The 18989-nt window shown below is 41.4% G+C and overlaps 2 protein-coding genes and 2 non-coding genes across 4 annotated transcripts in view; 3 read left to right on the top strand and 1 right to left on the bottom strand.

Annotated features, from left to right (window-relative positions):
* COG4 (component of oligomeric golgi complex 4) overlaps positions 1-10836 on the bottom strand; it is a 33225-nt gene extending 22389 nt beyond the window's left edge. The window contains exons 1-8 of the mRNA XM_074199378.1: positions 10013-10836; positions 7379-7461; positions 6905-7019; positions 5747-5921; positions 4670-4863; positions 2331-2436; positions 1674-1831; positions 700-758 (exon numbers count right to left, since the gene is read on the bottom strand). Coding sequence (XP_074055479.1) covers positions 700-758; positions 1674-1831; positions 2331-2436; positions 4670-4863; positions 5747-5921; positions 6905-7019; positions 7379-7461; positions 10013-10153 — 1031 coding nt within the window. The 5' untranslated portion in view covers positions 10154-10836. The remainder of the gene's footprint in view (positions 1-699; positions 759-1673; positions 1832-2330; positions 2437-4669; positions 4864-5746; positions 5922-6904; positions 7020-7378; positions 7462-10012) is intronic.
* SF3B3 (splicing factor 3b subunit 3) overlaps positions 10617-18989 on the top strand; it is a 36841-nt gene continuing 28468 nt past the window's right edge. Inside the window, exons 1-8 of the mRNA XM_074199348.1 lie at positions 10617-10750; positions 11688-11827; positions 12867-13193; positions 14308-14480; positions 14988-15129; positions 17075-17187; positions 17976-18113; positions 18528-18631. Coding sequence (XP_074055449.1) covers positions 11758-11827; positions 12867-13193; positions 14308-14480; positions 14988-15129; positions 17075-17187; positions 17976-18113; positions 18528-18631 — 1067 coding nt within the window. The 5' untranslated portion in view covers positions 10617-10750; positions 11688-11757. The remainder of the gene's footprint in view (positions 10751-11687; positions 11828-12866; positions 13194-14307; positions 14481-14987; positions 15130-17074; positions 17188-17975; positions 18114-18527; positions 18632-18989) is intronic.
* On the top strand, positions 13788-13868 carry LOC141510739 (small nucleolar RNA SNORD111). Its single transcript, XR_012475157.1, has one exon. It is a non-coding gene; the product is annotated as a small nucleolar RNA SNORD111 (small nucleolar RNA).
* LOC141510740 (small nucleolar RNA SNORD111) lies at positions 17574-17661 on the top strand. Its single transcript, XR_012475158.1, has one exon. It is a non-coding gene; the product is annotated as a small nucleolar RNA SNORD111 (small nucleolar RNA).

The raw sequence follows: 18989 nt of genomic DNA, 5'->3' as shown, positions 1-18989 counted from the left end.
GTTCTTCCCATTTCTTCACAGGCTTTGGGATTTTCTTTGTCAAAAGGGTTGAATCAGATAATCTTTAAAGTCCCCTCTGTCCCAAGATCCTGATTATAAGCCACAAAACAGACAAATCCCATCTTTTTTTTCATGTAACATGAAAAACCTCTGCTTCCTACTCTTCTAATATCTTCCAAAGGATTCCCAGGACCCAACTTTCAATGACAGTGAATCAAAGTAGAGGGTTATCAGAAACTAGAAATTTTCCATTTGCTATATGCCAATAGTTTCTCACATTTCAAAGTTAAATTTCCAAATGTCACTTAGCAGGCAGAAAAAGATTTCTCTCATACTGATAAAAGTGGTTTTTAATGAAAAGAAAAATAAAGTATAGCAAATAATTTTTCTGTAAAAATGTGATATCTAATAAATAAAAACCAAGAACATACTGTATAGTCTCAAAAATTCTAATAAGTATATCTCAACAGGAAGAGATCAATAAATCAATATTTGGAGAACAACATGAACAGAGAAATAATATGTTTACCTTCCCTTTGAAAAATAACTCCATATACATAAAACAACAATGCTAAGAATAAGAAACACTTCTAAAAACTAAGTTTGAAAAAATAAAGAGCACATTGTCATAGGAAAGATTTTGTGTCCTTCTGTTACCTAATAGAATTCCTATGGACAAAAAAAGAGAAGGTGTGTTACCTTGGTTCAATTTTCTCTGCTGCTGAACTCCTCATCATACTATTCTGGACAAGCTGGAACTACAAACACAAGGAGAGAGAGAGAGAGAGAGAGAGAGAGAGAGAGAGAGAGAGAGAGAGAGAGAGAGAGAAAACACTATTACTCACATTGAACCAGGGCATTACTTACCAGTTTTATTTGTTACGACAATATCTGATCTACCCTGTCTGTCTGACTAGCTCTCTTTTTCTGTGATGACCAAATGACACTTTTTTGATGCTCATGAATGTTCAGATAAATTTTACACTCAAAATGACACAGATGGATCAGCAACTGATTTATGAGTAGTAAATTTCAAAGTCTAGGATTCTTGGATCTGAGGGCTGCTGACACCAAATTCTGGAATAAATGGTTCTGTTCTTATGATCTTCCTTTTCAATCAATCACAAGCACTACCCAACAACCATGGCAGCTGCATCGTGTCTCTCTCTCACTCTCAATGTGTGTGTGTATGTATACAAACATATGTACAGTACACACACACACACACACAGTTGTGTATACACATATACATTTACACACATGACCTCATTTCAAGAACCTAACAACATACTGAGAGGTAGACTGAGCAGGAGACAATTTTCCCATGAGGAAGTGGAGAATGAGGAGACAGATGACTTTCCCAAGGTCATACAGCAGTAAAGAGGAGGTGTGTGTGTGTGTGTATGTGTACATACATACATCTATCATCGTGAGTCCTCCTTTTAGCATGCTCTAGGAAAGTCATAATGACAATACTTTTCATGTCTTTCTTTCTCAAGCTTTGGCTAGGGAACGATATTCTTTCAGGACAGACAAATGCAGAGTTTAAATTCTAGTACAACTAGAGTAGTACAGAGGTTCAAGCCTCTTCTGTCCCTTCCATCTTGGGGAATGTGGGGTATAGAACCCTGAGATGTGGTTTGCTTGGTATCTACCCCATTCTCACTCTTTACCTGGCGGTGATAGTCCCTTTGCTTGATGAACTTTTCCACCACCTTCTCCACTTGCTGGTCACACTCCAGCTGCAGGTGTTTGATCAGGGTGTAGAGGCGGCCTGGTCCATAATAGGTCTCTACAATAGGTTGGTGGGTTTCAACAATGCGGGCAATTCCTGGGCGAGAGAAAATGAGAGGCTGGATTTATAAATTCCTATCACCAAAAGAAAGCCCCTTTTCCTCTTGTCCACCCAAACTCTGAACTCTTTCATTCAAAACTGAACTGGACTACAAAGCCAGTAATAACTAAATTCTTATTCCCTGGTCAACCTGGAACTTTGGAACACTACTTTCCTTCTAATAATTTATCTCAGGACTAAATTGTCTTAGCATGTATTTCCAGTAATTATAGAAGGTCAAAACATCAGATGGGTCCTAGGACCTGTCTGATGGGAAATGAACTACTTGTCAGGAAGGAATAATTTCCTCAAGATGTCTATATATAAATTCCTTCTTTCTTGCTTGGCATTGAGCAAATTATGCAGATCGGGTTAAAATTAGGATTAATTCTATTAGGAAAAACAAAGAGGGGAGAGAAGAAATCCCAAAATGCAGGTCTTCAATAGGCAACAGGAATGTCTTCAATTTTCCAACAAGGTAGGAAAAAAGGATTACCTTCAAATAGAAGTGTTAGAGTATCTGCAAAAATGACTGCTGCTCTTCTGTCACTCATGTCTGTCCCTAGTACCAGAAGCAGGTTTTCTTCGGCCTTGTTAGCCACCTAAAGAAAAGCAAAATCTATAACATGCTAACTATGTCTGCAACAGAATCACTATTGTTATTCTCACTGGCACAAGGTCCTTGGATCTGCCTATCTTTTCCAATTTCACCATTTCTCCAAGAGTACAAATTTGCCTCTACTATATTCTAGATTGCTTAAAACAATTTTAGAAGGGTCTAAAACAGAGAGACAACTCACGTGTGTGTGTGTGTGTGTGTGTGTGTGTGTGTGTCTGTCTGTCTGTCTATCAATGAATCCATGATTCTGTCAATGTGGGTCTTCCTTCTTGCATCAGTCATCACAATTCATTTGTGTGTTTTCTCATTCTGTGTGATGCAGTGATGGCCTTCCTCAAGGTCTTATGCATTTTTGGAGTACTAGTGGGTATTACTAGAATGCTCAGGATATTCACTTACTATGTGACTAGACTACCTCCTTTTATTCCTCAGACTTTCATCTATTGGACAATAATATTCCTCTTTGAAATATGACTTGTACCCCTCATTCACTTCTCCATCACCCTTTGAGTCAATTATAATTTTAACACTTCAAAGATTATGATGGTCCAAGATTCAAACATATATATGTACATATATATGTATATTCACACATCAGTCCCTGGGAGAAAACTGGTGTTAAAAGGGGATTTTTCTGCTAGGGATTATTAAAAGTACTGCAAAATTTCCTATATATAATTCATCTTGCTCTCTTGCTTTTATTCAATTCTGAGTTTAACTCACTATCTGCAGTGCCTCGCCAAATGTGGTATTGTTGCCTGTGATGTGAAAATAGACTATAGAAATGCTGACAAATCTTTTCCATTTTATGCCTATTTTACTGCCTGCCAATTTTACCTATGAATGCTCTGAGGATGATGTGGCTTTTTTGGGTCTTATGCCAAGCTTTCTGTTCTGCAGACCTGTTTTTGCCTCCCCTGCTTTTCACTATTTTATGAGAAGCTGCTCTTATAGACTTCTGCAAACCACCTTCAAAATGTTTTATAATGAGTATGTTCTAAACTTCTGCCACTGGGCTATCCTATCTCTGTTTGACACAGAAATCAAGTGTTTGCTAAGATAGTTTCTGTGCCTTTGGGCATTCTCATTTTGGCAACTATTTTATAACAGTTAAACTTTTATAGGAAATAGTTATACTCAAGGATAGAGTTTTGTCTTTTTTTTTCATTTCCTGTTTTTCAGTATTAATGGCTTCTCTGAATAGGTCAAGTTGAAACTGCTGCCAACTGTTATGTGGAGTCTCCACATCTTTTATCCTACTTCTAATCTGTTGTTAATTTGAAACTTCCATTCATTTTCTGAGTTTTACTATGTTCTAAAAAGACATAGTTACTGCCAGACAAAATGCCTCAGTGTTCTTTCCAAGTCTAACTTGTCAATTCTACTCAATTAATGAGCAAGTCAAGGAATCTTTAATATTAGAAGTATTTCTAACTGATCAGGGACAGGAGAAGCTCCTTAAATTCTAGTTGGCACCAATCCCAGGATGCTGATGGAGAATTTCTGGTAAGAAGGATTCATCTTGGTGATTTATTTTGGCAAGTCATAGACTCATAGACCTAGAATTATTAGGCAACTATAAGATAAACTTTGTATGTTTATCTAGTCCAATTGCTGCAATTTAGAGATGAGGAAACTGAGTCTGAGGGAAGTTCATTGACTTGTCCAAGGTCACAAAGGCAGGAAAAGTCAGAAATGGGATCTGAATTCAGGTCTTTTCATTCTAGAACCAATTCTCTTTTCCACTACTCCTGAAACATCTGATCTACTCTGCCTCACTTCTTTTCAAGGAGCTAGAAGAAAGGGAGCAAGGGAAGGAGCTATTTCTCCTATATTTGATAACCTGATCCTTGTTTATTACTCAAAGAAGGTCTGTTGGCTTCACCTAAACATGGCCTTTATATGACTTTGAACTCATCATGAGCTCTGATGGCCCTAAGACAACCAGAGAGCTGAAGGAGATGATTGGACGTGCTGAGGATGGACTAAAATTATGGTAGGGTAATCTATCTCTTAAGTTTTCCAGTACTTCTTACTGACCTGAAGGAAGGAGCTAGAGTGTACATCCATCCTGCCTTGAGGAATAAGCAAGAGATGAAAGAAAGATGGGGTTCAAAAATGCTTCCTAGGGAAATAGAGTAGGCTCAAAAACTAATGACAGCCACTCTTTAGCCCAGAGCTTCCCTCCCACTCAACTTTACTGTCTGAGCTCATACCTGCTTGCATAGGTATTCTGAAAATTTGCTTAACCCTTCCTCATGTAAACCCAACAAAGGAAAGATCTTGAAGAATCGCTCCACTTGAGGCAGATCGCCTTCCTTGGTGGCAATATCAAACTTTTCTGTCACAATGACCTTGAGACGTTGCTCGGCATCTTGAAGCAACTTTAAGTTAGCATCAATCATACTGCCTATGGGGGATGGGAGGAAAGAGGAAAAATGGGAGAATGAATATAAATATATACCTATCAGGTCCAAGACCCTAAGAGTCTAAAAGATCACTATAGGCAGGAATTACAAGATCCCTTTTGAGAGGAGGGCAGAAAAGTTTCATTTCTATGCCTATATATGGCCTCTCCCTAAAATAGTGTTACTTCCATATTAAATTGCCTTCCAAGACACTCTCTCTCTCTCTTAATAAAACCAACTAGGAAAGTTGTGTCATTTTTCTGGTAAGAGAAGATCTCTGGGGCTTGGTCAGAAAGATATTTTATGGTGCACATGATCTGGATCTACTGCCAGTTTAAATGGCATCATGTTAAGAATGTAGGGACCATGCTCCAGAAATGTCACTACTTTTTAACTGAAAGCCAGGAGAAAATCCTAGGAAGGTTCAACAAAGGGCCCACCTTCAAGTCCCAGCTTTGGTCCTTATAAACTGGGTGACCTTGCACAGGCCCCTGGGCTGCCATTTCTTTCTTTTCTTTTCCTTTTTTTTTTTTTTTGGTTTTTGCAAGGCAAACGGGGTTAAGTGGCTTGCCCAAGGCCACACAGCTAGGTAATTATTAAGTGTCTGAGACCAGATTTGAACCCAGGTACTCCTGACTCCAGAGCTGGTGCTTTATCCACTACGCCACCTAGCTGCCCCCATGAGCTGCCATTTCTTTATCTGTCCATGAGGGACTTGAGTCACAGGTTATTTTTAGTTCTCAAGTCTAAGATTGTCTGGCTTCTGCTTGCCCTGTCCCACCCAACTCCCTCCTCTGAGGTCACAAGTGCTCACTTTGTTCAGTACTAATAAATAAATTGGAAATAAATTGCAGACACCACAAACACATTGCAAAGAAGATTCACCTTCTTTGCCTTGACGGCTAAGCTCAATGACTGACTTGTCCAGAGACAGGTAGCGGTGGATGTGAGCAGCTGCTTGCTCGTAGTCTTCATTCCTTAGAGCCGTCTGAACCCCATCCATACAAAACTTCAAGTCTAAGATGTCATCAGCTCTCTGGATAGCTTGGTAAAGGCGATTCTATAGAGAGACCTAGTTTTAGAAACTACCTTCCATGCCTTTGAAAATTTTCCACCCAAATTAATTCAAATGAATTGAATTTAACCCTTCCTCATGAAATCCAATAAAGGGAAGAGTTTGAAGAATTGTTCCACTTGGATTAGATCACCTTCCTTGGTGGCAATGTTAAACTTTTCTGTCACAATGGCCTTGAGATGCTGCTCAGTATCTTGAGCATATTCTATTTATATGGTCAGCTCACTCATATATTTTAATAGAAGCCAACCACCAAGATAACACAAGAATAAATAATTTACGTTTGACGTTTGCATTCACATTAAAATATATTTTGACATTTGCATTTATATTGAAATGTGTCTATATTTATCTGAGAAAACATATCTGAGAATAATTAATATCCTGCAAAAGAATACCACTTCAAACAAAGTAATGACATCACTGTGTAGTATGAAGGTAGAGAAAAGGCTGAACTCCATGGCCAGGTCAAATTCCTGGAGATAGAAGGGATGGCCTTCACAGGTCATTCAATCCCTACCCTATCCACAATAGGCAACCTGCCTCAATCTGGAGAGCTGACTACTTCCTAAGGTAGCTCATTTCACTTTTGGATAGTACTAACTCTTAAATAGCTTTCCTTATGTAGAACTTCATTATAATGGCTGAAGACAAGCAACCATGTCCAGAAAAGATTTTTTTTTTTTTAGGTTTTTGCAAGGCAAACGGGGTTAAGTGGCTTGCCCAAGGCCACACAGCTTAGGTAATTATTAAGTGTCTGAGACCAGATTTGAACCCAGGTACTCCTGACTCCAGAGCTGGTGCTTTATCCACTGTGCCACCTAGCAGCCCCCAGAAAAGATTAATACAGAATTTGAAAGTATGGGTTAAGAAGTATTATGACATCGTTTACAGTTGGGAAATGGAGACTGAAAGCCCAAACTTAGGGAGATATCTGACTGCCAACAACCAAAACTCAAATTGATTACCTTGGCCAAATCAAGCTGACGGACTTTGCTGGAGACATTTTCTGCCAGGCTACAAGTGAAGGTGATCATGCCAGCCAGTTGCTTAGCGTCTCCCTCAATCAGCTGCAAGTTGGGGCTGCGAACACAGATCAGCAGCAGATATGCCAAAGAGTCACAACACCTCAGTTTCAGAGGAGATTCTGGTTGTGTCTGCTCTCTGAGGTTTCTAATTGGAAATTTTACTAGAAATATTCTTTTTATACCAAAGTGAGCAGAAAGAAATGAAAGAAAATCAGAAGATAGTAGCAAAGAAATTTAAGAAAATCATGCTATCAAAAAGAAATTTCTGATGTTAGCAAATTTCCAAGTGTGACATCAGTTCTAACATAAGTGGTGTAAACAGGACCAACTGTGCCTCTGTATTGAAATCAAAGCCTTTATTAAATGCCTACTATGCAGCAGGGACTATGTCCCTGACAAGTCAATGGGACTTACCCCATCCGGTGCAGAGTGATCATCTTGCTCTCGATTGTGCTTTGCTGCTCCAAGAGGGCATCCAGTTCTTCTTCTACCACTTTCTGTTTTACAAACAGTAAATCTCATGTCATTTCCAGGATTTACACTATTTCGGAAGAGACAAGTTCAGCTCTTCTACACTGGGTCGGTTGGTTCTTGTGCTTCATTATTGAAGAAGACTAAAACACATCACTGTGTTAGAGATAAACTACAGTGTGTCAGAGCAATACAAGCTTGGAATGCTCTACCATAGGTCAGGCACATACAGTTCATGTGAACATCTGGGGTGAGTTCTCTAAACTTACACCTCTAGGAGAAAGGAGGAAGCAGAAAAATGCGCAACTACAAATGTTATTTTCTAAAAGCCAAAAAAGTTTAGTCCCATCCAATTCCACTAAAATGGCTCAATCTGGTTCAGGGGAAAACTCACCATGACCAAGTTCACTTGGTAGATAGATGTAAAATAATACTCTATATAAGTCTTGACAAATTCAACCATGAGGTACTTGGAATAGTGGTTAAGTACTAGGTCAAAAGTTACCAAACTTGAAAAAAGCAGGTAATTGCTTAACAAACCTTGTATCAAGTGCATTTAGCGGCTCATTAATGTTTGATCATCCCAAAAGACATCAATGATAAAAGAACTTTTGAGCTGGCAAGTATTTAAACTAACCCTTTTTACCTAATTTTAAACAGAAGCTTTGGCTGAGTGCTAATTTTTAGAGCCAAGAGACCTAAGTTTACTACTTCCTACCTATGTGACCTTAGGCATTTGCCTCAGGGACTCAGTTTCCTCTTGTGTAAAATAAAGGGATTGTAAGAGATAGTTTTTAGAGTCTTTTCCAGAAAAAACTCAAAATCTTACAAAAATGAATGCTGAAAACTACTTTTACATGTAATTGGAAAAATAAAATACTATTAAGCCAAAAAAAAGCCTCTTTTTCAGCTCCAGGTCTCACAAGCTTTTCATTGTTTCCCCATGAAGTTACCGAATATGGATTAGAGGATTCTTACTCTAAAGAACAAGATGCATGTAAAGAGAATGTAAAGGGTTGATTCTGTTTGAGAGGTCTCAAGCTTCCAATTAATAAGCTCTGTCATTTAACAGAGATGTAAGTCTACTCTTTATGGCAGGAGGCCTTTAAGAGTTTCATTGAACATTTGAACTTTTTGAAGGGTAATTTGGCAGTACAAGCAAGAATTAAAAAATAATTATAATTCTTCACTCAATTATCCCTTTATTGAGAATATACACGAAAAGAATTATGGCTATATTTGTACAGATATGTATATACCTTTACACATATACCCATGTTATATTTGCTATATACACATACTATACACGTATCAATTTGTAATTTCAAAGAACTGGAAACGTGTCTAACAGTTGTTGAATGGCTGAATACACTATGGTACATCAGTCACTTGGTCAGTGAATAGACTTTTGGTATATCACTGTAATGGGCTGCAATAATGTCATTTAAGGAGTATAAAGAAATTTGTGAAAAAGTATTAGTAAAAAAATAACACTCTTAAACAAGAATGTTAGAAATGTATAAAAAACATTTGTACAAAAATTAAAAACAGAATATGTGATTAGCAGAGGGCTACATGAAAGGAGTGCCAAAGTGGATAGAATGCTGATCTTAGAGTGAGGAGGATGGGAGTTCAAATCCAGTCTTAGATAGTTACTAGCTGTGTAGCCTTGGGCAAGTCACTGAACCCTGATTGCCTAGTGTCCAGGGCCATCTCCAGTGGCCCTGATTCCTATCTGGCCACTGGACCCAGAGGCTGGTGACTCGGCACAACCCCCTTCACACAAATCCAATTCAAGTGCTTGTCATGGCATCATCTCCCTGAGGTCAGGGTCTTCTTCAAGAATGAAGGACGCCGTAACCCTATTTATATTACAAAAAAAAATGAATGAAGGAATGAAAGGAAAGAATGATAAAAGAATGAAAGGAAAAACATATACCCAAAGACAAGGGGAAAAACAGGGCCACTAAATAACCTTGTGTGTGTGGAAAGGAATTTCGGTGTAAATAGCTGTGAAGACGTGTAAAGTGCATCCAATAAACTGAAACCAGAGGCCCCTGCTGCTTCCCTCCACTCCTATCTCTGCCCACGACGGGACTTGGGGACGCCACCAGCTACCAGGCCGAGGGGCAGGTCTCGGCGGCCTGGCACAGCGCGGGCACCCACGGAATTTGAGTTGATCGAATTGAATGCACGGGGTTTGCTTTTCGACCCCACAAACGTCCACCTACCGAAGTTCTACCGAGGTTCCCCACGTGCTTGTGTCCTTAAACTGGGCGAGAAGAAACGTTTCTGAATTTTTCTTTAACATTCTTTAAGTTTTTAATATAATTGAATTTCTCGGGGGGGGGGGGGAGAAGCCTTTTATTTGGTGCATTTAGAACCGCGGGTCCGTCCCCCCGCGCTCCCGCCCCGAAGCCGGCCCCTCTCCACCGCAGGGCCCCCGGCGCCCCCGTAGCGCTTCCACTCCGGGAAAGCGCTTCGCACGCTGCCGCAGGCCGAGGGTGTGTGCGTGTGGGGGGTCACCCCTATGTGGCAGAGAAGGAAACTGAGGCTGCGCAGGGTGAAGCGGCCCACCTCCTCGCTGCAGAGACGCCCGTACGCCGCCTCCAGCTCCTGCAGCTCCGTCAGGGAGCGGATGAGCTCGGCAGACAGCTCCGAGCAGCGGCCGCCGCCCGGGCCCTCGGCCGCCTTGACGGGGGAGCCGCCGTCCGCCATCTTGGCGCCGACACCGCACTTCCGGCTGTGGCAGGAGGACCCCGGCCCTTCCCCGGAAGGCTTGGCTGCCCGGGTAGGTGCCTGCAGCGAGAGCCGGGGGAGGGGGGGGTTCCTGGTGCGGGTTAAGCTTTCAGTGACTTAGGTCTGCACTAAAAGTTTTGGGACAGGTGGCGAAATGATGACAAGAGCAGCAACTGCCATGTCGGCGGCGCTTCGAGGTCGGGGCGGCTTCGCGTGCAGAATCTCGCTGGGTGAAAAGGCCAAAGTCTTTCGTCACTTAAATATAAAACGACGCACGGTGATTCCCGGGGATCTGTTCCCCTGCCAGGAGGGAAGAAGGCACTTCAGATGGGTTCCAACTGGAACAAGGCGGGATGGGGGAGGGGCTGGGCGCGCAGGACTGATCAGGCGCGGTGTTGGCCACCTCTTTCCCTCTGGCGCGGGACCGGAAGGTCCTCGTACGGCGCCTGCGCGTTCGGCTCCTTTGGGCGGCGAGTGTAGCGAGCCGGCGGAATGGCCCTCTTGGTAGCCTAGACCCTGCGGCGGGGGGCAGATCTCTATCCGTCGGCTATCTGTGCCATCCTGCCCACCCGCGGGGTAAGGAGCGGCTTCACGAGCCCCGTGCGCCCCGGGGGACAGGAGGGATGAAGGGAAGCGGCTCTCGGCCGACTCTCGGAGCGCCCGCGGGCCCGCCGCCGGCGGGGTGGGGGAGGGGGCCGGGCCTAGGCCGCGGGCCCCGCGCAGGGGCGGCACGTGTGGCGGGAGGGGCCCGCGCCCCCCGAGGCTGGAGGCCTTGGAGCCGTCCGGCGCCCCCCCGGGCCCCGGATCCGGTTGTGCGGGCTCACGGCCCGGGTGGGGCGGCGGGGACCCCGGCGATCCACCCCCCGATACCCCATCTGCTGCTCCTTGCAGGCCCTGGAGGCTTCAGACCCGCAGTCGGGAGCACTCCCCGAGTGCTGACCCCCCTCACCCTCGCCTTGCTGGGTACCTGGACAGGGCGCCCCCCCCCCCCGCAGGAACAGTGCTGGTTGTCACGGTGACCAGGTGCTTCTGAAGGGCTGGTTTCCTTCACCCTGGAACCAGCCGGGGCAGAGAGGCGAGGCCGGCAGGGTGAAGGGCCTCACTCGTGGCCGCCACGACACTGACCCCAGCTTCACTGGGCTGCCCGCTGAGCCTTTGCTCAAGCCCAGGCTCTCTTTAAGCAAGAACTGACGTAACCGGAGGCAGTGCTTAGTTAGAAGGTTCTCCTGCACCCTTGCTATCAGATTTTTGAGAGGGAACACTGAAAGTTTGAAAAGGCTGATGTTGATCTCCCCTTTCAAATTACTGAAGGAGGAAAAAATATGTTTTTGCTTTATGAATCCACTTACTATCCAAATCAAGCTACAGGGTTTGAAAGCAATACTTCAATAATAATGACTTAGCTTTGTGGCCTTGGGCAAGTCATTTAACCCCATTGCTTTGCAAAAACCTAAAAAGGATTAATAAAAACTAACAGTTCATCTTTTACTTATTTACTTCTTGTATTCTTTAGTGCATCTTGTGGCAGGTCTACACAGTAACTTGAGTTTAGGGGTACTAGGCGGCCCTGTTACCTTGCCACCATGTTCCTGTACAACTTGACCTTGCAGCGAGCCACTGGCATCAGCTTTGCTATTCATGGCAACTTCTCAGGTAGGTTCTCTAGCTGTGGTTTTGCCAGTTTAAAAACAAAGCAATATTTGCGTTTGTCTAACCAACTAGTGTAAACCTTAAAAACTTAGTGTTAAAATAAAATGACAGAAAATAAATTAGATGTGTAGTTTATTTTCTAGGATATATCAAGAAACCTATATCATTACAAGATGATTACCTGAAGTAAGGGGGAGAACAGGAATTTATACTAGTAAGGATAACAAAGCATTAAATCTCCCTGGAGGCCATTCAGTTGCATTGCACAAAATCTCTTTGGAGATGCTAGTTGGTACAGTAGTTAGTGCTCTGGCTTTGGATCAGGAGTACCGAATTACAAATCCAGCCTCAGACACTTGACATCTACTACTAGCTTTGTAACCTTGGGAAAGTCATTTAACCCTGATTGCCTCTCATTCAAGGGCCATCTCCATTTGTGCTGATTCATATCTGACCACTGAACTCAGGTGTTCTGGACGAAAGTCTAATATTGGTGATTTAGCACAGTACATCCCTCAAATCCAATTCACATGCTTATCAGGCATCACCTCCCTGATGTTGTGGTCTTCCAGACACAAGGACAAACATCACAGAGCCTCATCCTTACGCATTTGTCCAAGACAGTAGGAAGTAGTCTTTCCTGGGTTAACTGGGAGGGCGGGACAAGTTTTCCTTTTTAATGTTTTGCCTTCCTAGCATTCCATTCCTTTCAATAGTTTAGAAATATCCACTTTTGACCAGAAATAATAGGTTGAATATTGTATTTTGACTTCCTGTGTTAGGACTAGCCATAGCTAGCAGTTTGCCGATGTGAATTTATTCAAACTTAATGTATCTCATAATGTAACAGATCCCATCAAGGTTAGAATAGGGGACAGTCAACCTAACAGCCTAGAGAGAATATTTAGTTATTTTCTAAAATTTTTGTTGTTTGCTGTGTCTTAATATAGAGATAGTTTGCCTGGGTCTGTCAGCTTTTCTGCTACTTTTTCAGATTTTGATGATTGTTCATGATTATTTTCTCCCTTTTTTGATAACCTAGGAACTAAACAACAGGAGATTGTTGTTTCCCGAGGGAAGATTTTGGAGCTGCTCCGCCCTGATCCCAACACTGGGAAAGTGCACACCCTCTTGACTGTGGAAGTGTTTGGTGTTATCAGATCTCTCATGGCCTTTAGGTTAACTGGTGGTACTAAAGATTACATTGTAGTTGGCAGTGACTCTGGCAGAATTGTCATCTTGGAGTATCAGCCATCCAAGAACATGTTTGAGAAGATCCATCAGGAAACTTTTGGCAAGAGTGGGTGCCGACGAATTGTACCTGGGCAGTTCTTAGCTGTTGATCCCAAAGGCAGAGCAGTCATGATTAGTAAGTGATTTTTGCAACTGAGTTCTATATAACTGGTTTCTTAGACTGTGTATATTAACCTGCTTAGAAAATGGGCAATTTCTCTTGACGAGATGTCAAAACAACTCTGTAATTTGTTTCCTTGTTTCAATGGTATCCAACTCTTTATGACCCCATTTTAGGGTTTTCTTGGCAAGTATACTGGAATGGTTTACCATTTCCTTCTGCAACTCATCTGCAACTCATTTGACAGATGAGGAAGCTGAGGCAGACAAGGTTAAGTGACTTGACCAGGGTCACCCAGTACAAGTGTTTGAAGTCTGAATCAGGCCCAGGAAGATGAGTCTTTCTGACTTTAGACGCTGCCTCCTAGCTGTCCTGTACAATTACTGCTGGGTAAAATGTGTCATAACCAGAGTAGTTTGAAAGTAATTTCTGGTTTTTTTTTTAACAGTGGAGTCAATATAGAAAATCTATTCCTCCCCTTCTGTAGTTTTTGTAGCTTTCCTCCATTTTTTAGAACAAATTTGTCTCTTATTTTAGATTTGAGGAGGAGGGCATGACTATTACAGGGATAAAGTTGACTTGCTTAACTTTAGGTATAAATGTTTTCATCAGCCTGAAATGATGATTTACATTCATGTCTCTTCTCTGAGATTCTTCTGGAGAAAATGTGGTGTATAACTGAGCAGGCTTTGAGGGGGAAACTCAATGAGTATTTCTGAAATAATGGAAATATTTGCTCTCAGACTGAAAATAACTTTTTCACTAGGTTCCAAGTTAATCTTAATCACATAAGCCAATTTTTAAGAGAAGTTTTAAGTACAAATATAAATGGGAAGTGTGGTAAGATATGGGAGAAACACAGTTGCTGAAGTGATATTTACTGGCTGTTGAACTTGTGAAAGATGAGTTTGTCTTGTTGAGAAGCTGTATGTTTGAGTCAGTCTCAGTTACCTCATGTAAAATGAGGAGTCTGAAGTAAATGACCTTGGACATCCCCTTTATTTTTAAATCTTGTCCTGTAAGTTTCATGTTATATGAGCTCTGGAATTGGTTCTTTAATTGTGTTTTTAGTTATTTTGTTTTTTCATGTTATGAGCTGCTCATGTTGGTGTTTTGTTTTTAACTTCAGGTGCCATTGAAAAGCAGAAATTGGTTTATATTCTGAATCGAGATGCTGCTGCCCGACTTACCATTTCCTCCCCCTTGGAAGCCCACAAGGCCAATACTTTGGTTTATCATGTGGTGGGAGTAGATGTTGGATTTGAAAATCCCATGTTTGCTTGTCTGGAGATGGATTATGAGGTATGAAATTAGGTTCTTTTCCCTTACCTTGCTTCAGATTGGATCAGCATTTTTTAAGGAGTACCTTCTTCTTTGTAACTCTTTGCTGCTGTTCTCATGCCCTCTACATTTCTACTTTTGCCTTAGACTTCTGTCTTTTATCCTGAAATGTTTAGGAATTCCGTTTGCACATTTTAAATGTTCTAGGCTCTGGTTTGAGCTATGTACCCAAATCAGTAAACATTTATCCAGCAGACTGAGGACACAAAGAAAGACATGAGTCCTCCCTGCCTTTAGGGATCTTATACTTTATTGGGTACAGGCAAAGGACATACTAGATAGAAGAGATTAGAAAATATCAAAGAGAAGAAAAGTGATTTTATGACCTCAGAATGTAGACTGTCAGGAAAGACCTTTATAAGTTCCCTGAGATACATGAGATAGGCCCACCTTCATTCTACCAGGGAATTGTCTGTATGAAGTGGTTCTAATCTGGTTTTGTTCCTCTATGCTTTTTGTACTCTGTAGGAAGCAGACAATGATCCAACAGGAGAAGCAGCAGCCAACACCCAACAGACGCTTACTTTCTATGAGTTAGATTTAGGATTAAATCATGTGGTCCGAAAATACAGTGAACCCTTGGAGGAGCATGGCAACTTCCTCATCACAGGTATCACCTTTCTCAGGCTGGAGTGAGATAAATTAGATTAGGTATAGGAGTCCATTGGGTGGGAAAGATCCTGAGAGGTGGGGAGCACAGGGTTGATGAGTTCACTGAGTTAGAAGAAAGCAAAGAAGAGGGCTAAAGATAGTTTTAGAGTAGAAGAGAGACCAAGAGGAAAAGGTGCCCATGGGGAGAATTCAGAAGTTCAGTATCATTAAAACCCAGTATGGGAAGCATTTCAAGAAGAAATTTGTTAGCAGTATGAGATCGAGAGTGAGATAACAGAAAATGAAAGCTGTCATGAGGCCCTGGGATAAATTTGAAGAACAGAGAACCCTACAACTGGAGGTCTTTGAATCCAGCTGCTTCATATTATAGGTGGGAAGGAAAGTTTCTATGAGTGATTTCAGCAAAATGGAAACTAGATTTCAGTGAGGTCTGGGGCAGGGGGATAAATGGATAGAAAGTAGAGGGCACATTTTCAACAATTGTTTGAGTGAAAGGAAAGAAATTGGTGAGTAGTTGGTAGGGTTAAGTGAAAGGAGTGTGACAATGCAGGGAAAATCTTATTGTTTTTAATAAGGCAGGTTGAAGGTTTTTGAAAATGTTAAGAAAGGATTCAATTCCATGTTAACATTTCAGGAGATAAGAGATGTAGTATAAATGGAAAGTACAGCATTAGAGAAGGAAAAACAAAAAAGAGAAAAGGAATGATACTAAAATGAGTATTTTAGAGCTGGCAGATCTTAAAGATCATTTTGTCCATCACCCCTTTTCCCTTATGTTGTAGGTGAGAAAACTTGGGGAAAGGAAGCGAGGAATTAGATATCTATGAAGATAAGAACCTTTTGGGGGGGGCACTAAGTTTTTGTCCTTTGAAAATAAACATTGACTTTTTTTAGGTTTTTTTGTAAGGCAATGGGGTTAAGTGGCTTGCCCAAGGCCACACAGCTAGGTAATTATTAAGTGTCTGAGACCGGATTTGAATCCAGGGCCGGTGGTTAGGGTTAGGGTTGGTGCTGTATCCACTACGCCACCTAGCCACTCCTACATTGACTCTTGATAGATTTTTTTGAGCACCTTCTGTATGCAAGACTCAGCTAAGTACTGTAAGGATACTAAGGAGTGGGATAAAGTTCACATGATTCTTGCTTTGGCACTTGCCACCTTTTTTAAATTAGGCAAAAACTAATTTAAACTCAATTGGAGGGGTGGCTAGGTGGCGCAGTGGATACAGCACCAACCCTAACCCTAACCACCAGCCCTGGAGTCAGAAGTACCTGAGTTCAAATCTGGCCTCAGACACTTAATAATTACCTAGCTGTGTGGCCTTGGGCAAGCCACTTAACCCCATTGCCTAGCAAAAACCTAAAAAAATAAAAATAAACTCAATTGGAGAATTTTAAATGGTCTCAGAATATATTTGTAGACTAAGTTCTATATTGAGAAAGTTTGGGGGACAGGAACATGTGATGAGAAGTGGTCCCCAGTTTTAATCTGCAAATGGAAAGTAGAAGATGTAGAATGAAAAATTTGAGCTGGAAGGGACTACTTAAATATCATTTAGCCCAAGGTACTTATTTTATATGGAGGAGAGTTGGCCTAGAAATCAATTGAGATGAAATTTGGCAGGTGGTTGAGGATTTCACATAGCCATATTATATGCTTCAAGCATGTTATCATGACCTTTGCATTTGTGAAGGTTTTGTTCTTCCCCATTGTTCAGAAGTCCACAAACTTGATTCTGTTTTTATCCAACCTTAAAAAAGATAAATGTTACACTTGTATGTCAGTGAGATAGGCTATTATGATTGAACTTCTGAGTACACATCAGTAGCAAGTTTCTCTACTTCAATCATATTCTATCCATTAAGTTGTGGCCTGCCTTTGGGAGACAAAAGTGTTAATTTTGAGATTTGACCTCATTCACATGTTTTGCTTCATCCCACAGTGCCAGGAGGCTCAGATGGTCCAAGTGGTGTGTTGATATGTTCTGAAAACTACATCACCTATAAGAACTTTGGTGATCAGCCTGATATCAGATGTCCCATTCCTAGAAGGCGGGTGAGACCTTTTGGGACTATTGGGACTAAGGGGCGAGGCATGGGGTCTTTAAGAATAGCAATGGAGAAGGAACATGGAAAGAAAACAATTTATTGTTTGTTTTGAGAGCTTATTTTTTATTGCCAGAGCTTATCCACAATTTGATAGGACTTGCTAGATCTCTTCATCACTACATATTGAGCACACATAAGATTGATTACCCACTTCTTTAGAAGGGGAAATTTCCTGCACTTTGGAAAAATGATGATTGTTTAGTAAGCTTGAAAAGTGGGCTCTGAATTTTGGTGGGGATGTGGGTGAAGAGAAGGTAAAATAAGTGATCAGTAATTGATTGATAGATAGTAATGGCTTGTGTCATAAGCAATTGTATGTGAAGACTTTACTGATTGCCTGAAATGATGATTATTTCATGTCTCTTCTCTGAATTTTTTTCCCTGAAGACAAAAACTTACCTCTCTGAATCTGATCAGGCTCTGAGGCCCAAATATGGTAGAGTCCTTACAGAAGGCCATACTGGCCCTGGTCTCTGACAGAGTTCCACTGTTTAAGTGGCTCTTGATGATATGGGCAGGTGGAATTTGACCTCTTTTCTAGAAAATGTTCAAGAGTTGTCTTTTGACAGGTATCTCCTTGCTCTATTTTCTTTCAGCATAGTACTTGCTTTGTTTTGCTTCACTCCAAAGCAGTATTTGCTATGTATAATGTCAACCTGTGCTTCAGACCCAGTGATTATCCTGAGAGAACAGTAGCATTTCTAAGATCTTTGCTGTTTTGTTTGCCTTTGTTAGAATGACTTGGATGATCCTGAGAGAGGAATGATTTTTGTCTGCTCTGCCACCCATAAGACCAAGTCCATGTTCTTCTTTTTGGCACAAACTGAACAAGGAGACATTTTCAAAATCACTTTGGAGACAGATGAAGACATGGTAAGTAGATATTAAAGGGAGCAAAATAACATTTTTGCCTTTTGTAGTAAATTCCTTATGAATGTGCTTAGTTAAGGTGTTTATTGTCACATCCTCCTGTATTTTGATTATATTTTTTCCTTCATTGAAACTTATTAGCCAGTTCATTTTCTAGTTAGGGTGTGTGTTAGACATCTCTCTCTAGATGGAGATTGTCAGATTTATAGAAGTTAATTTATTTTATGTTGGGTCCAGATGATTGTTACCTGTTTTGATCACCATGTGACAACTGGAAGAATTGTTTGCTCTTCATTTCAACCTTCCCTGTATTTTGGTACTATGGAGATTGATTTTATAATGTACTTTTGACAAACTACCCAAGTGATCCTCTTATGTGCTGTATCATTAATCCATTGTCTGCATGTTATCTTGCAGGTCACTGAGATCCGACTGAAATATTTTGATACTGTCCCTGTGGCTGCTGCTATGTGTGTGCTTAAAACAGGCTTTCTCTTTGTGGCATCAGAATTTGGAAATCAGTGAGTAATTCTTATCCTTGATCGTTGTTACTGTAGAAGACTGTAGTCAAGAATTTTATATTGATGGGTAATCCTTTACTTCAGATTTAAGTCATCCTTCACCTCTGATTCCCTGATTCCAATGACCTTTTCTCAGTCCTTATCTGTATAGCAGTGAATCCTTACTACAGGCTCCTCCCTTGGTTTCTGAGGCCCCACACTGTCTTGGAGTTGGGGTTCCCATTCTGCCGGTTGGCTAGGGTGGCTTGTTGTCATCATTTCTAACTCTGGATATTCTTCAGGGTTTTGACCTTGAACCTCCATCTGTATTTCTCTGATTTCATCTATTATTCTCATATGTTTTTCTCTTTGCAAACAA

This window comes from Macrotis lagotis, chromosome 1 (assembly GCF_037893015.1).
Source record: "Macrotis lagotis isolate mMagLag1 chromosome 1, bilby.v1.9.chrom.fasta, whole genome shotgun sequence".
In the NCBI taxonomy this organism is placed as follows: Eukaryota; Metazoa; Chordata; class Mammalia; order Peramelemorphia; family Peramelidae; genus Macrotis; species Macrotis lagotis.
Note: the sequence above shows the minus strand (reverse complement) of the source record. Positions and strands in the feature narration are given on the sequence as shown.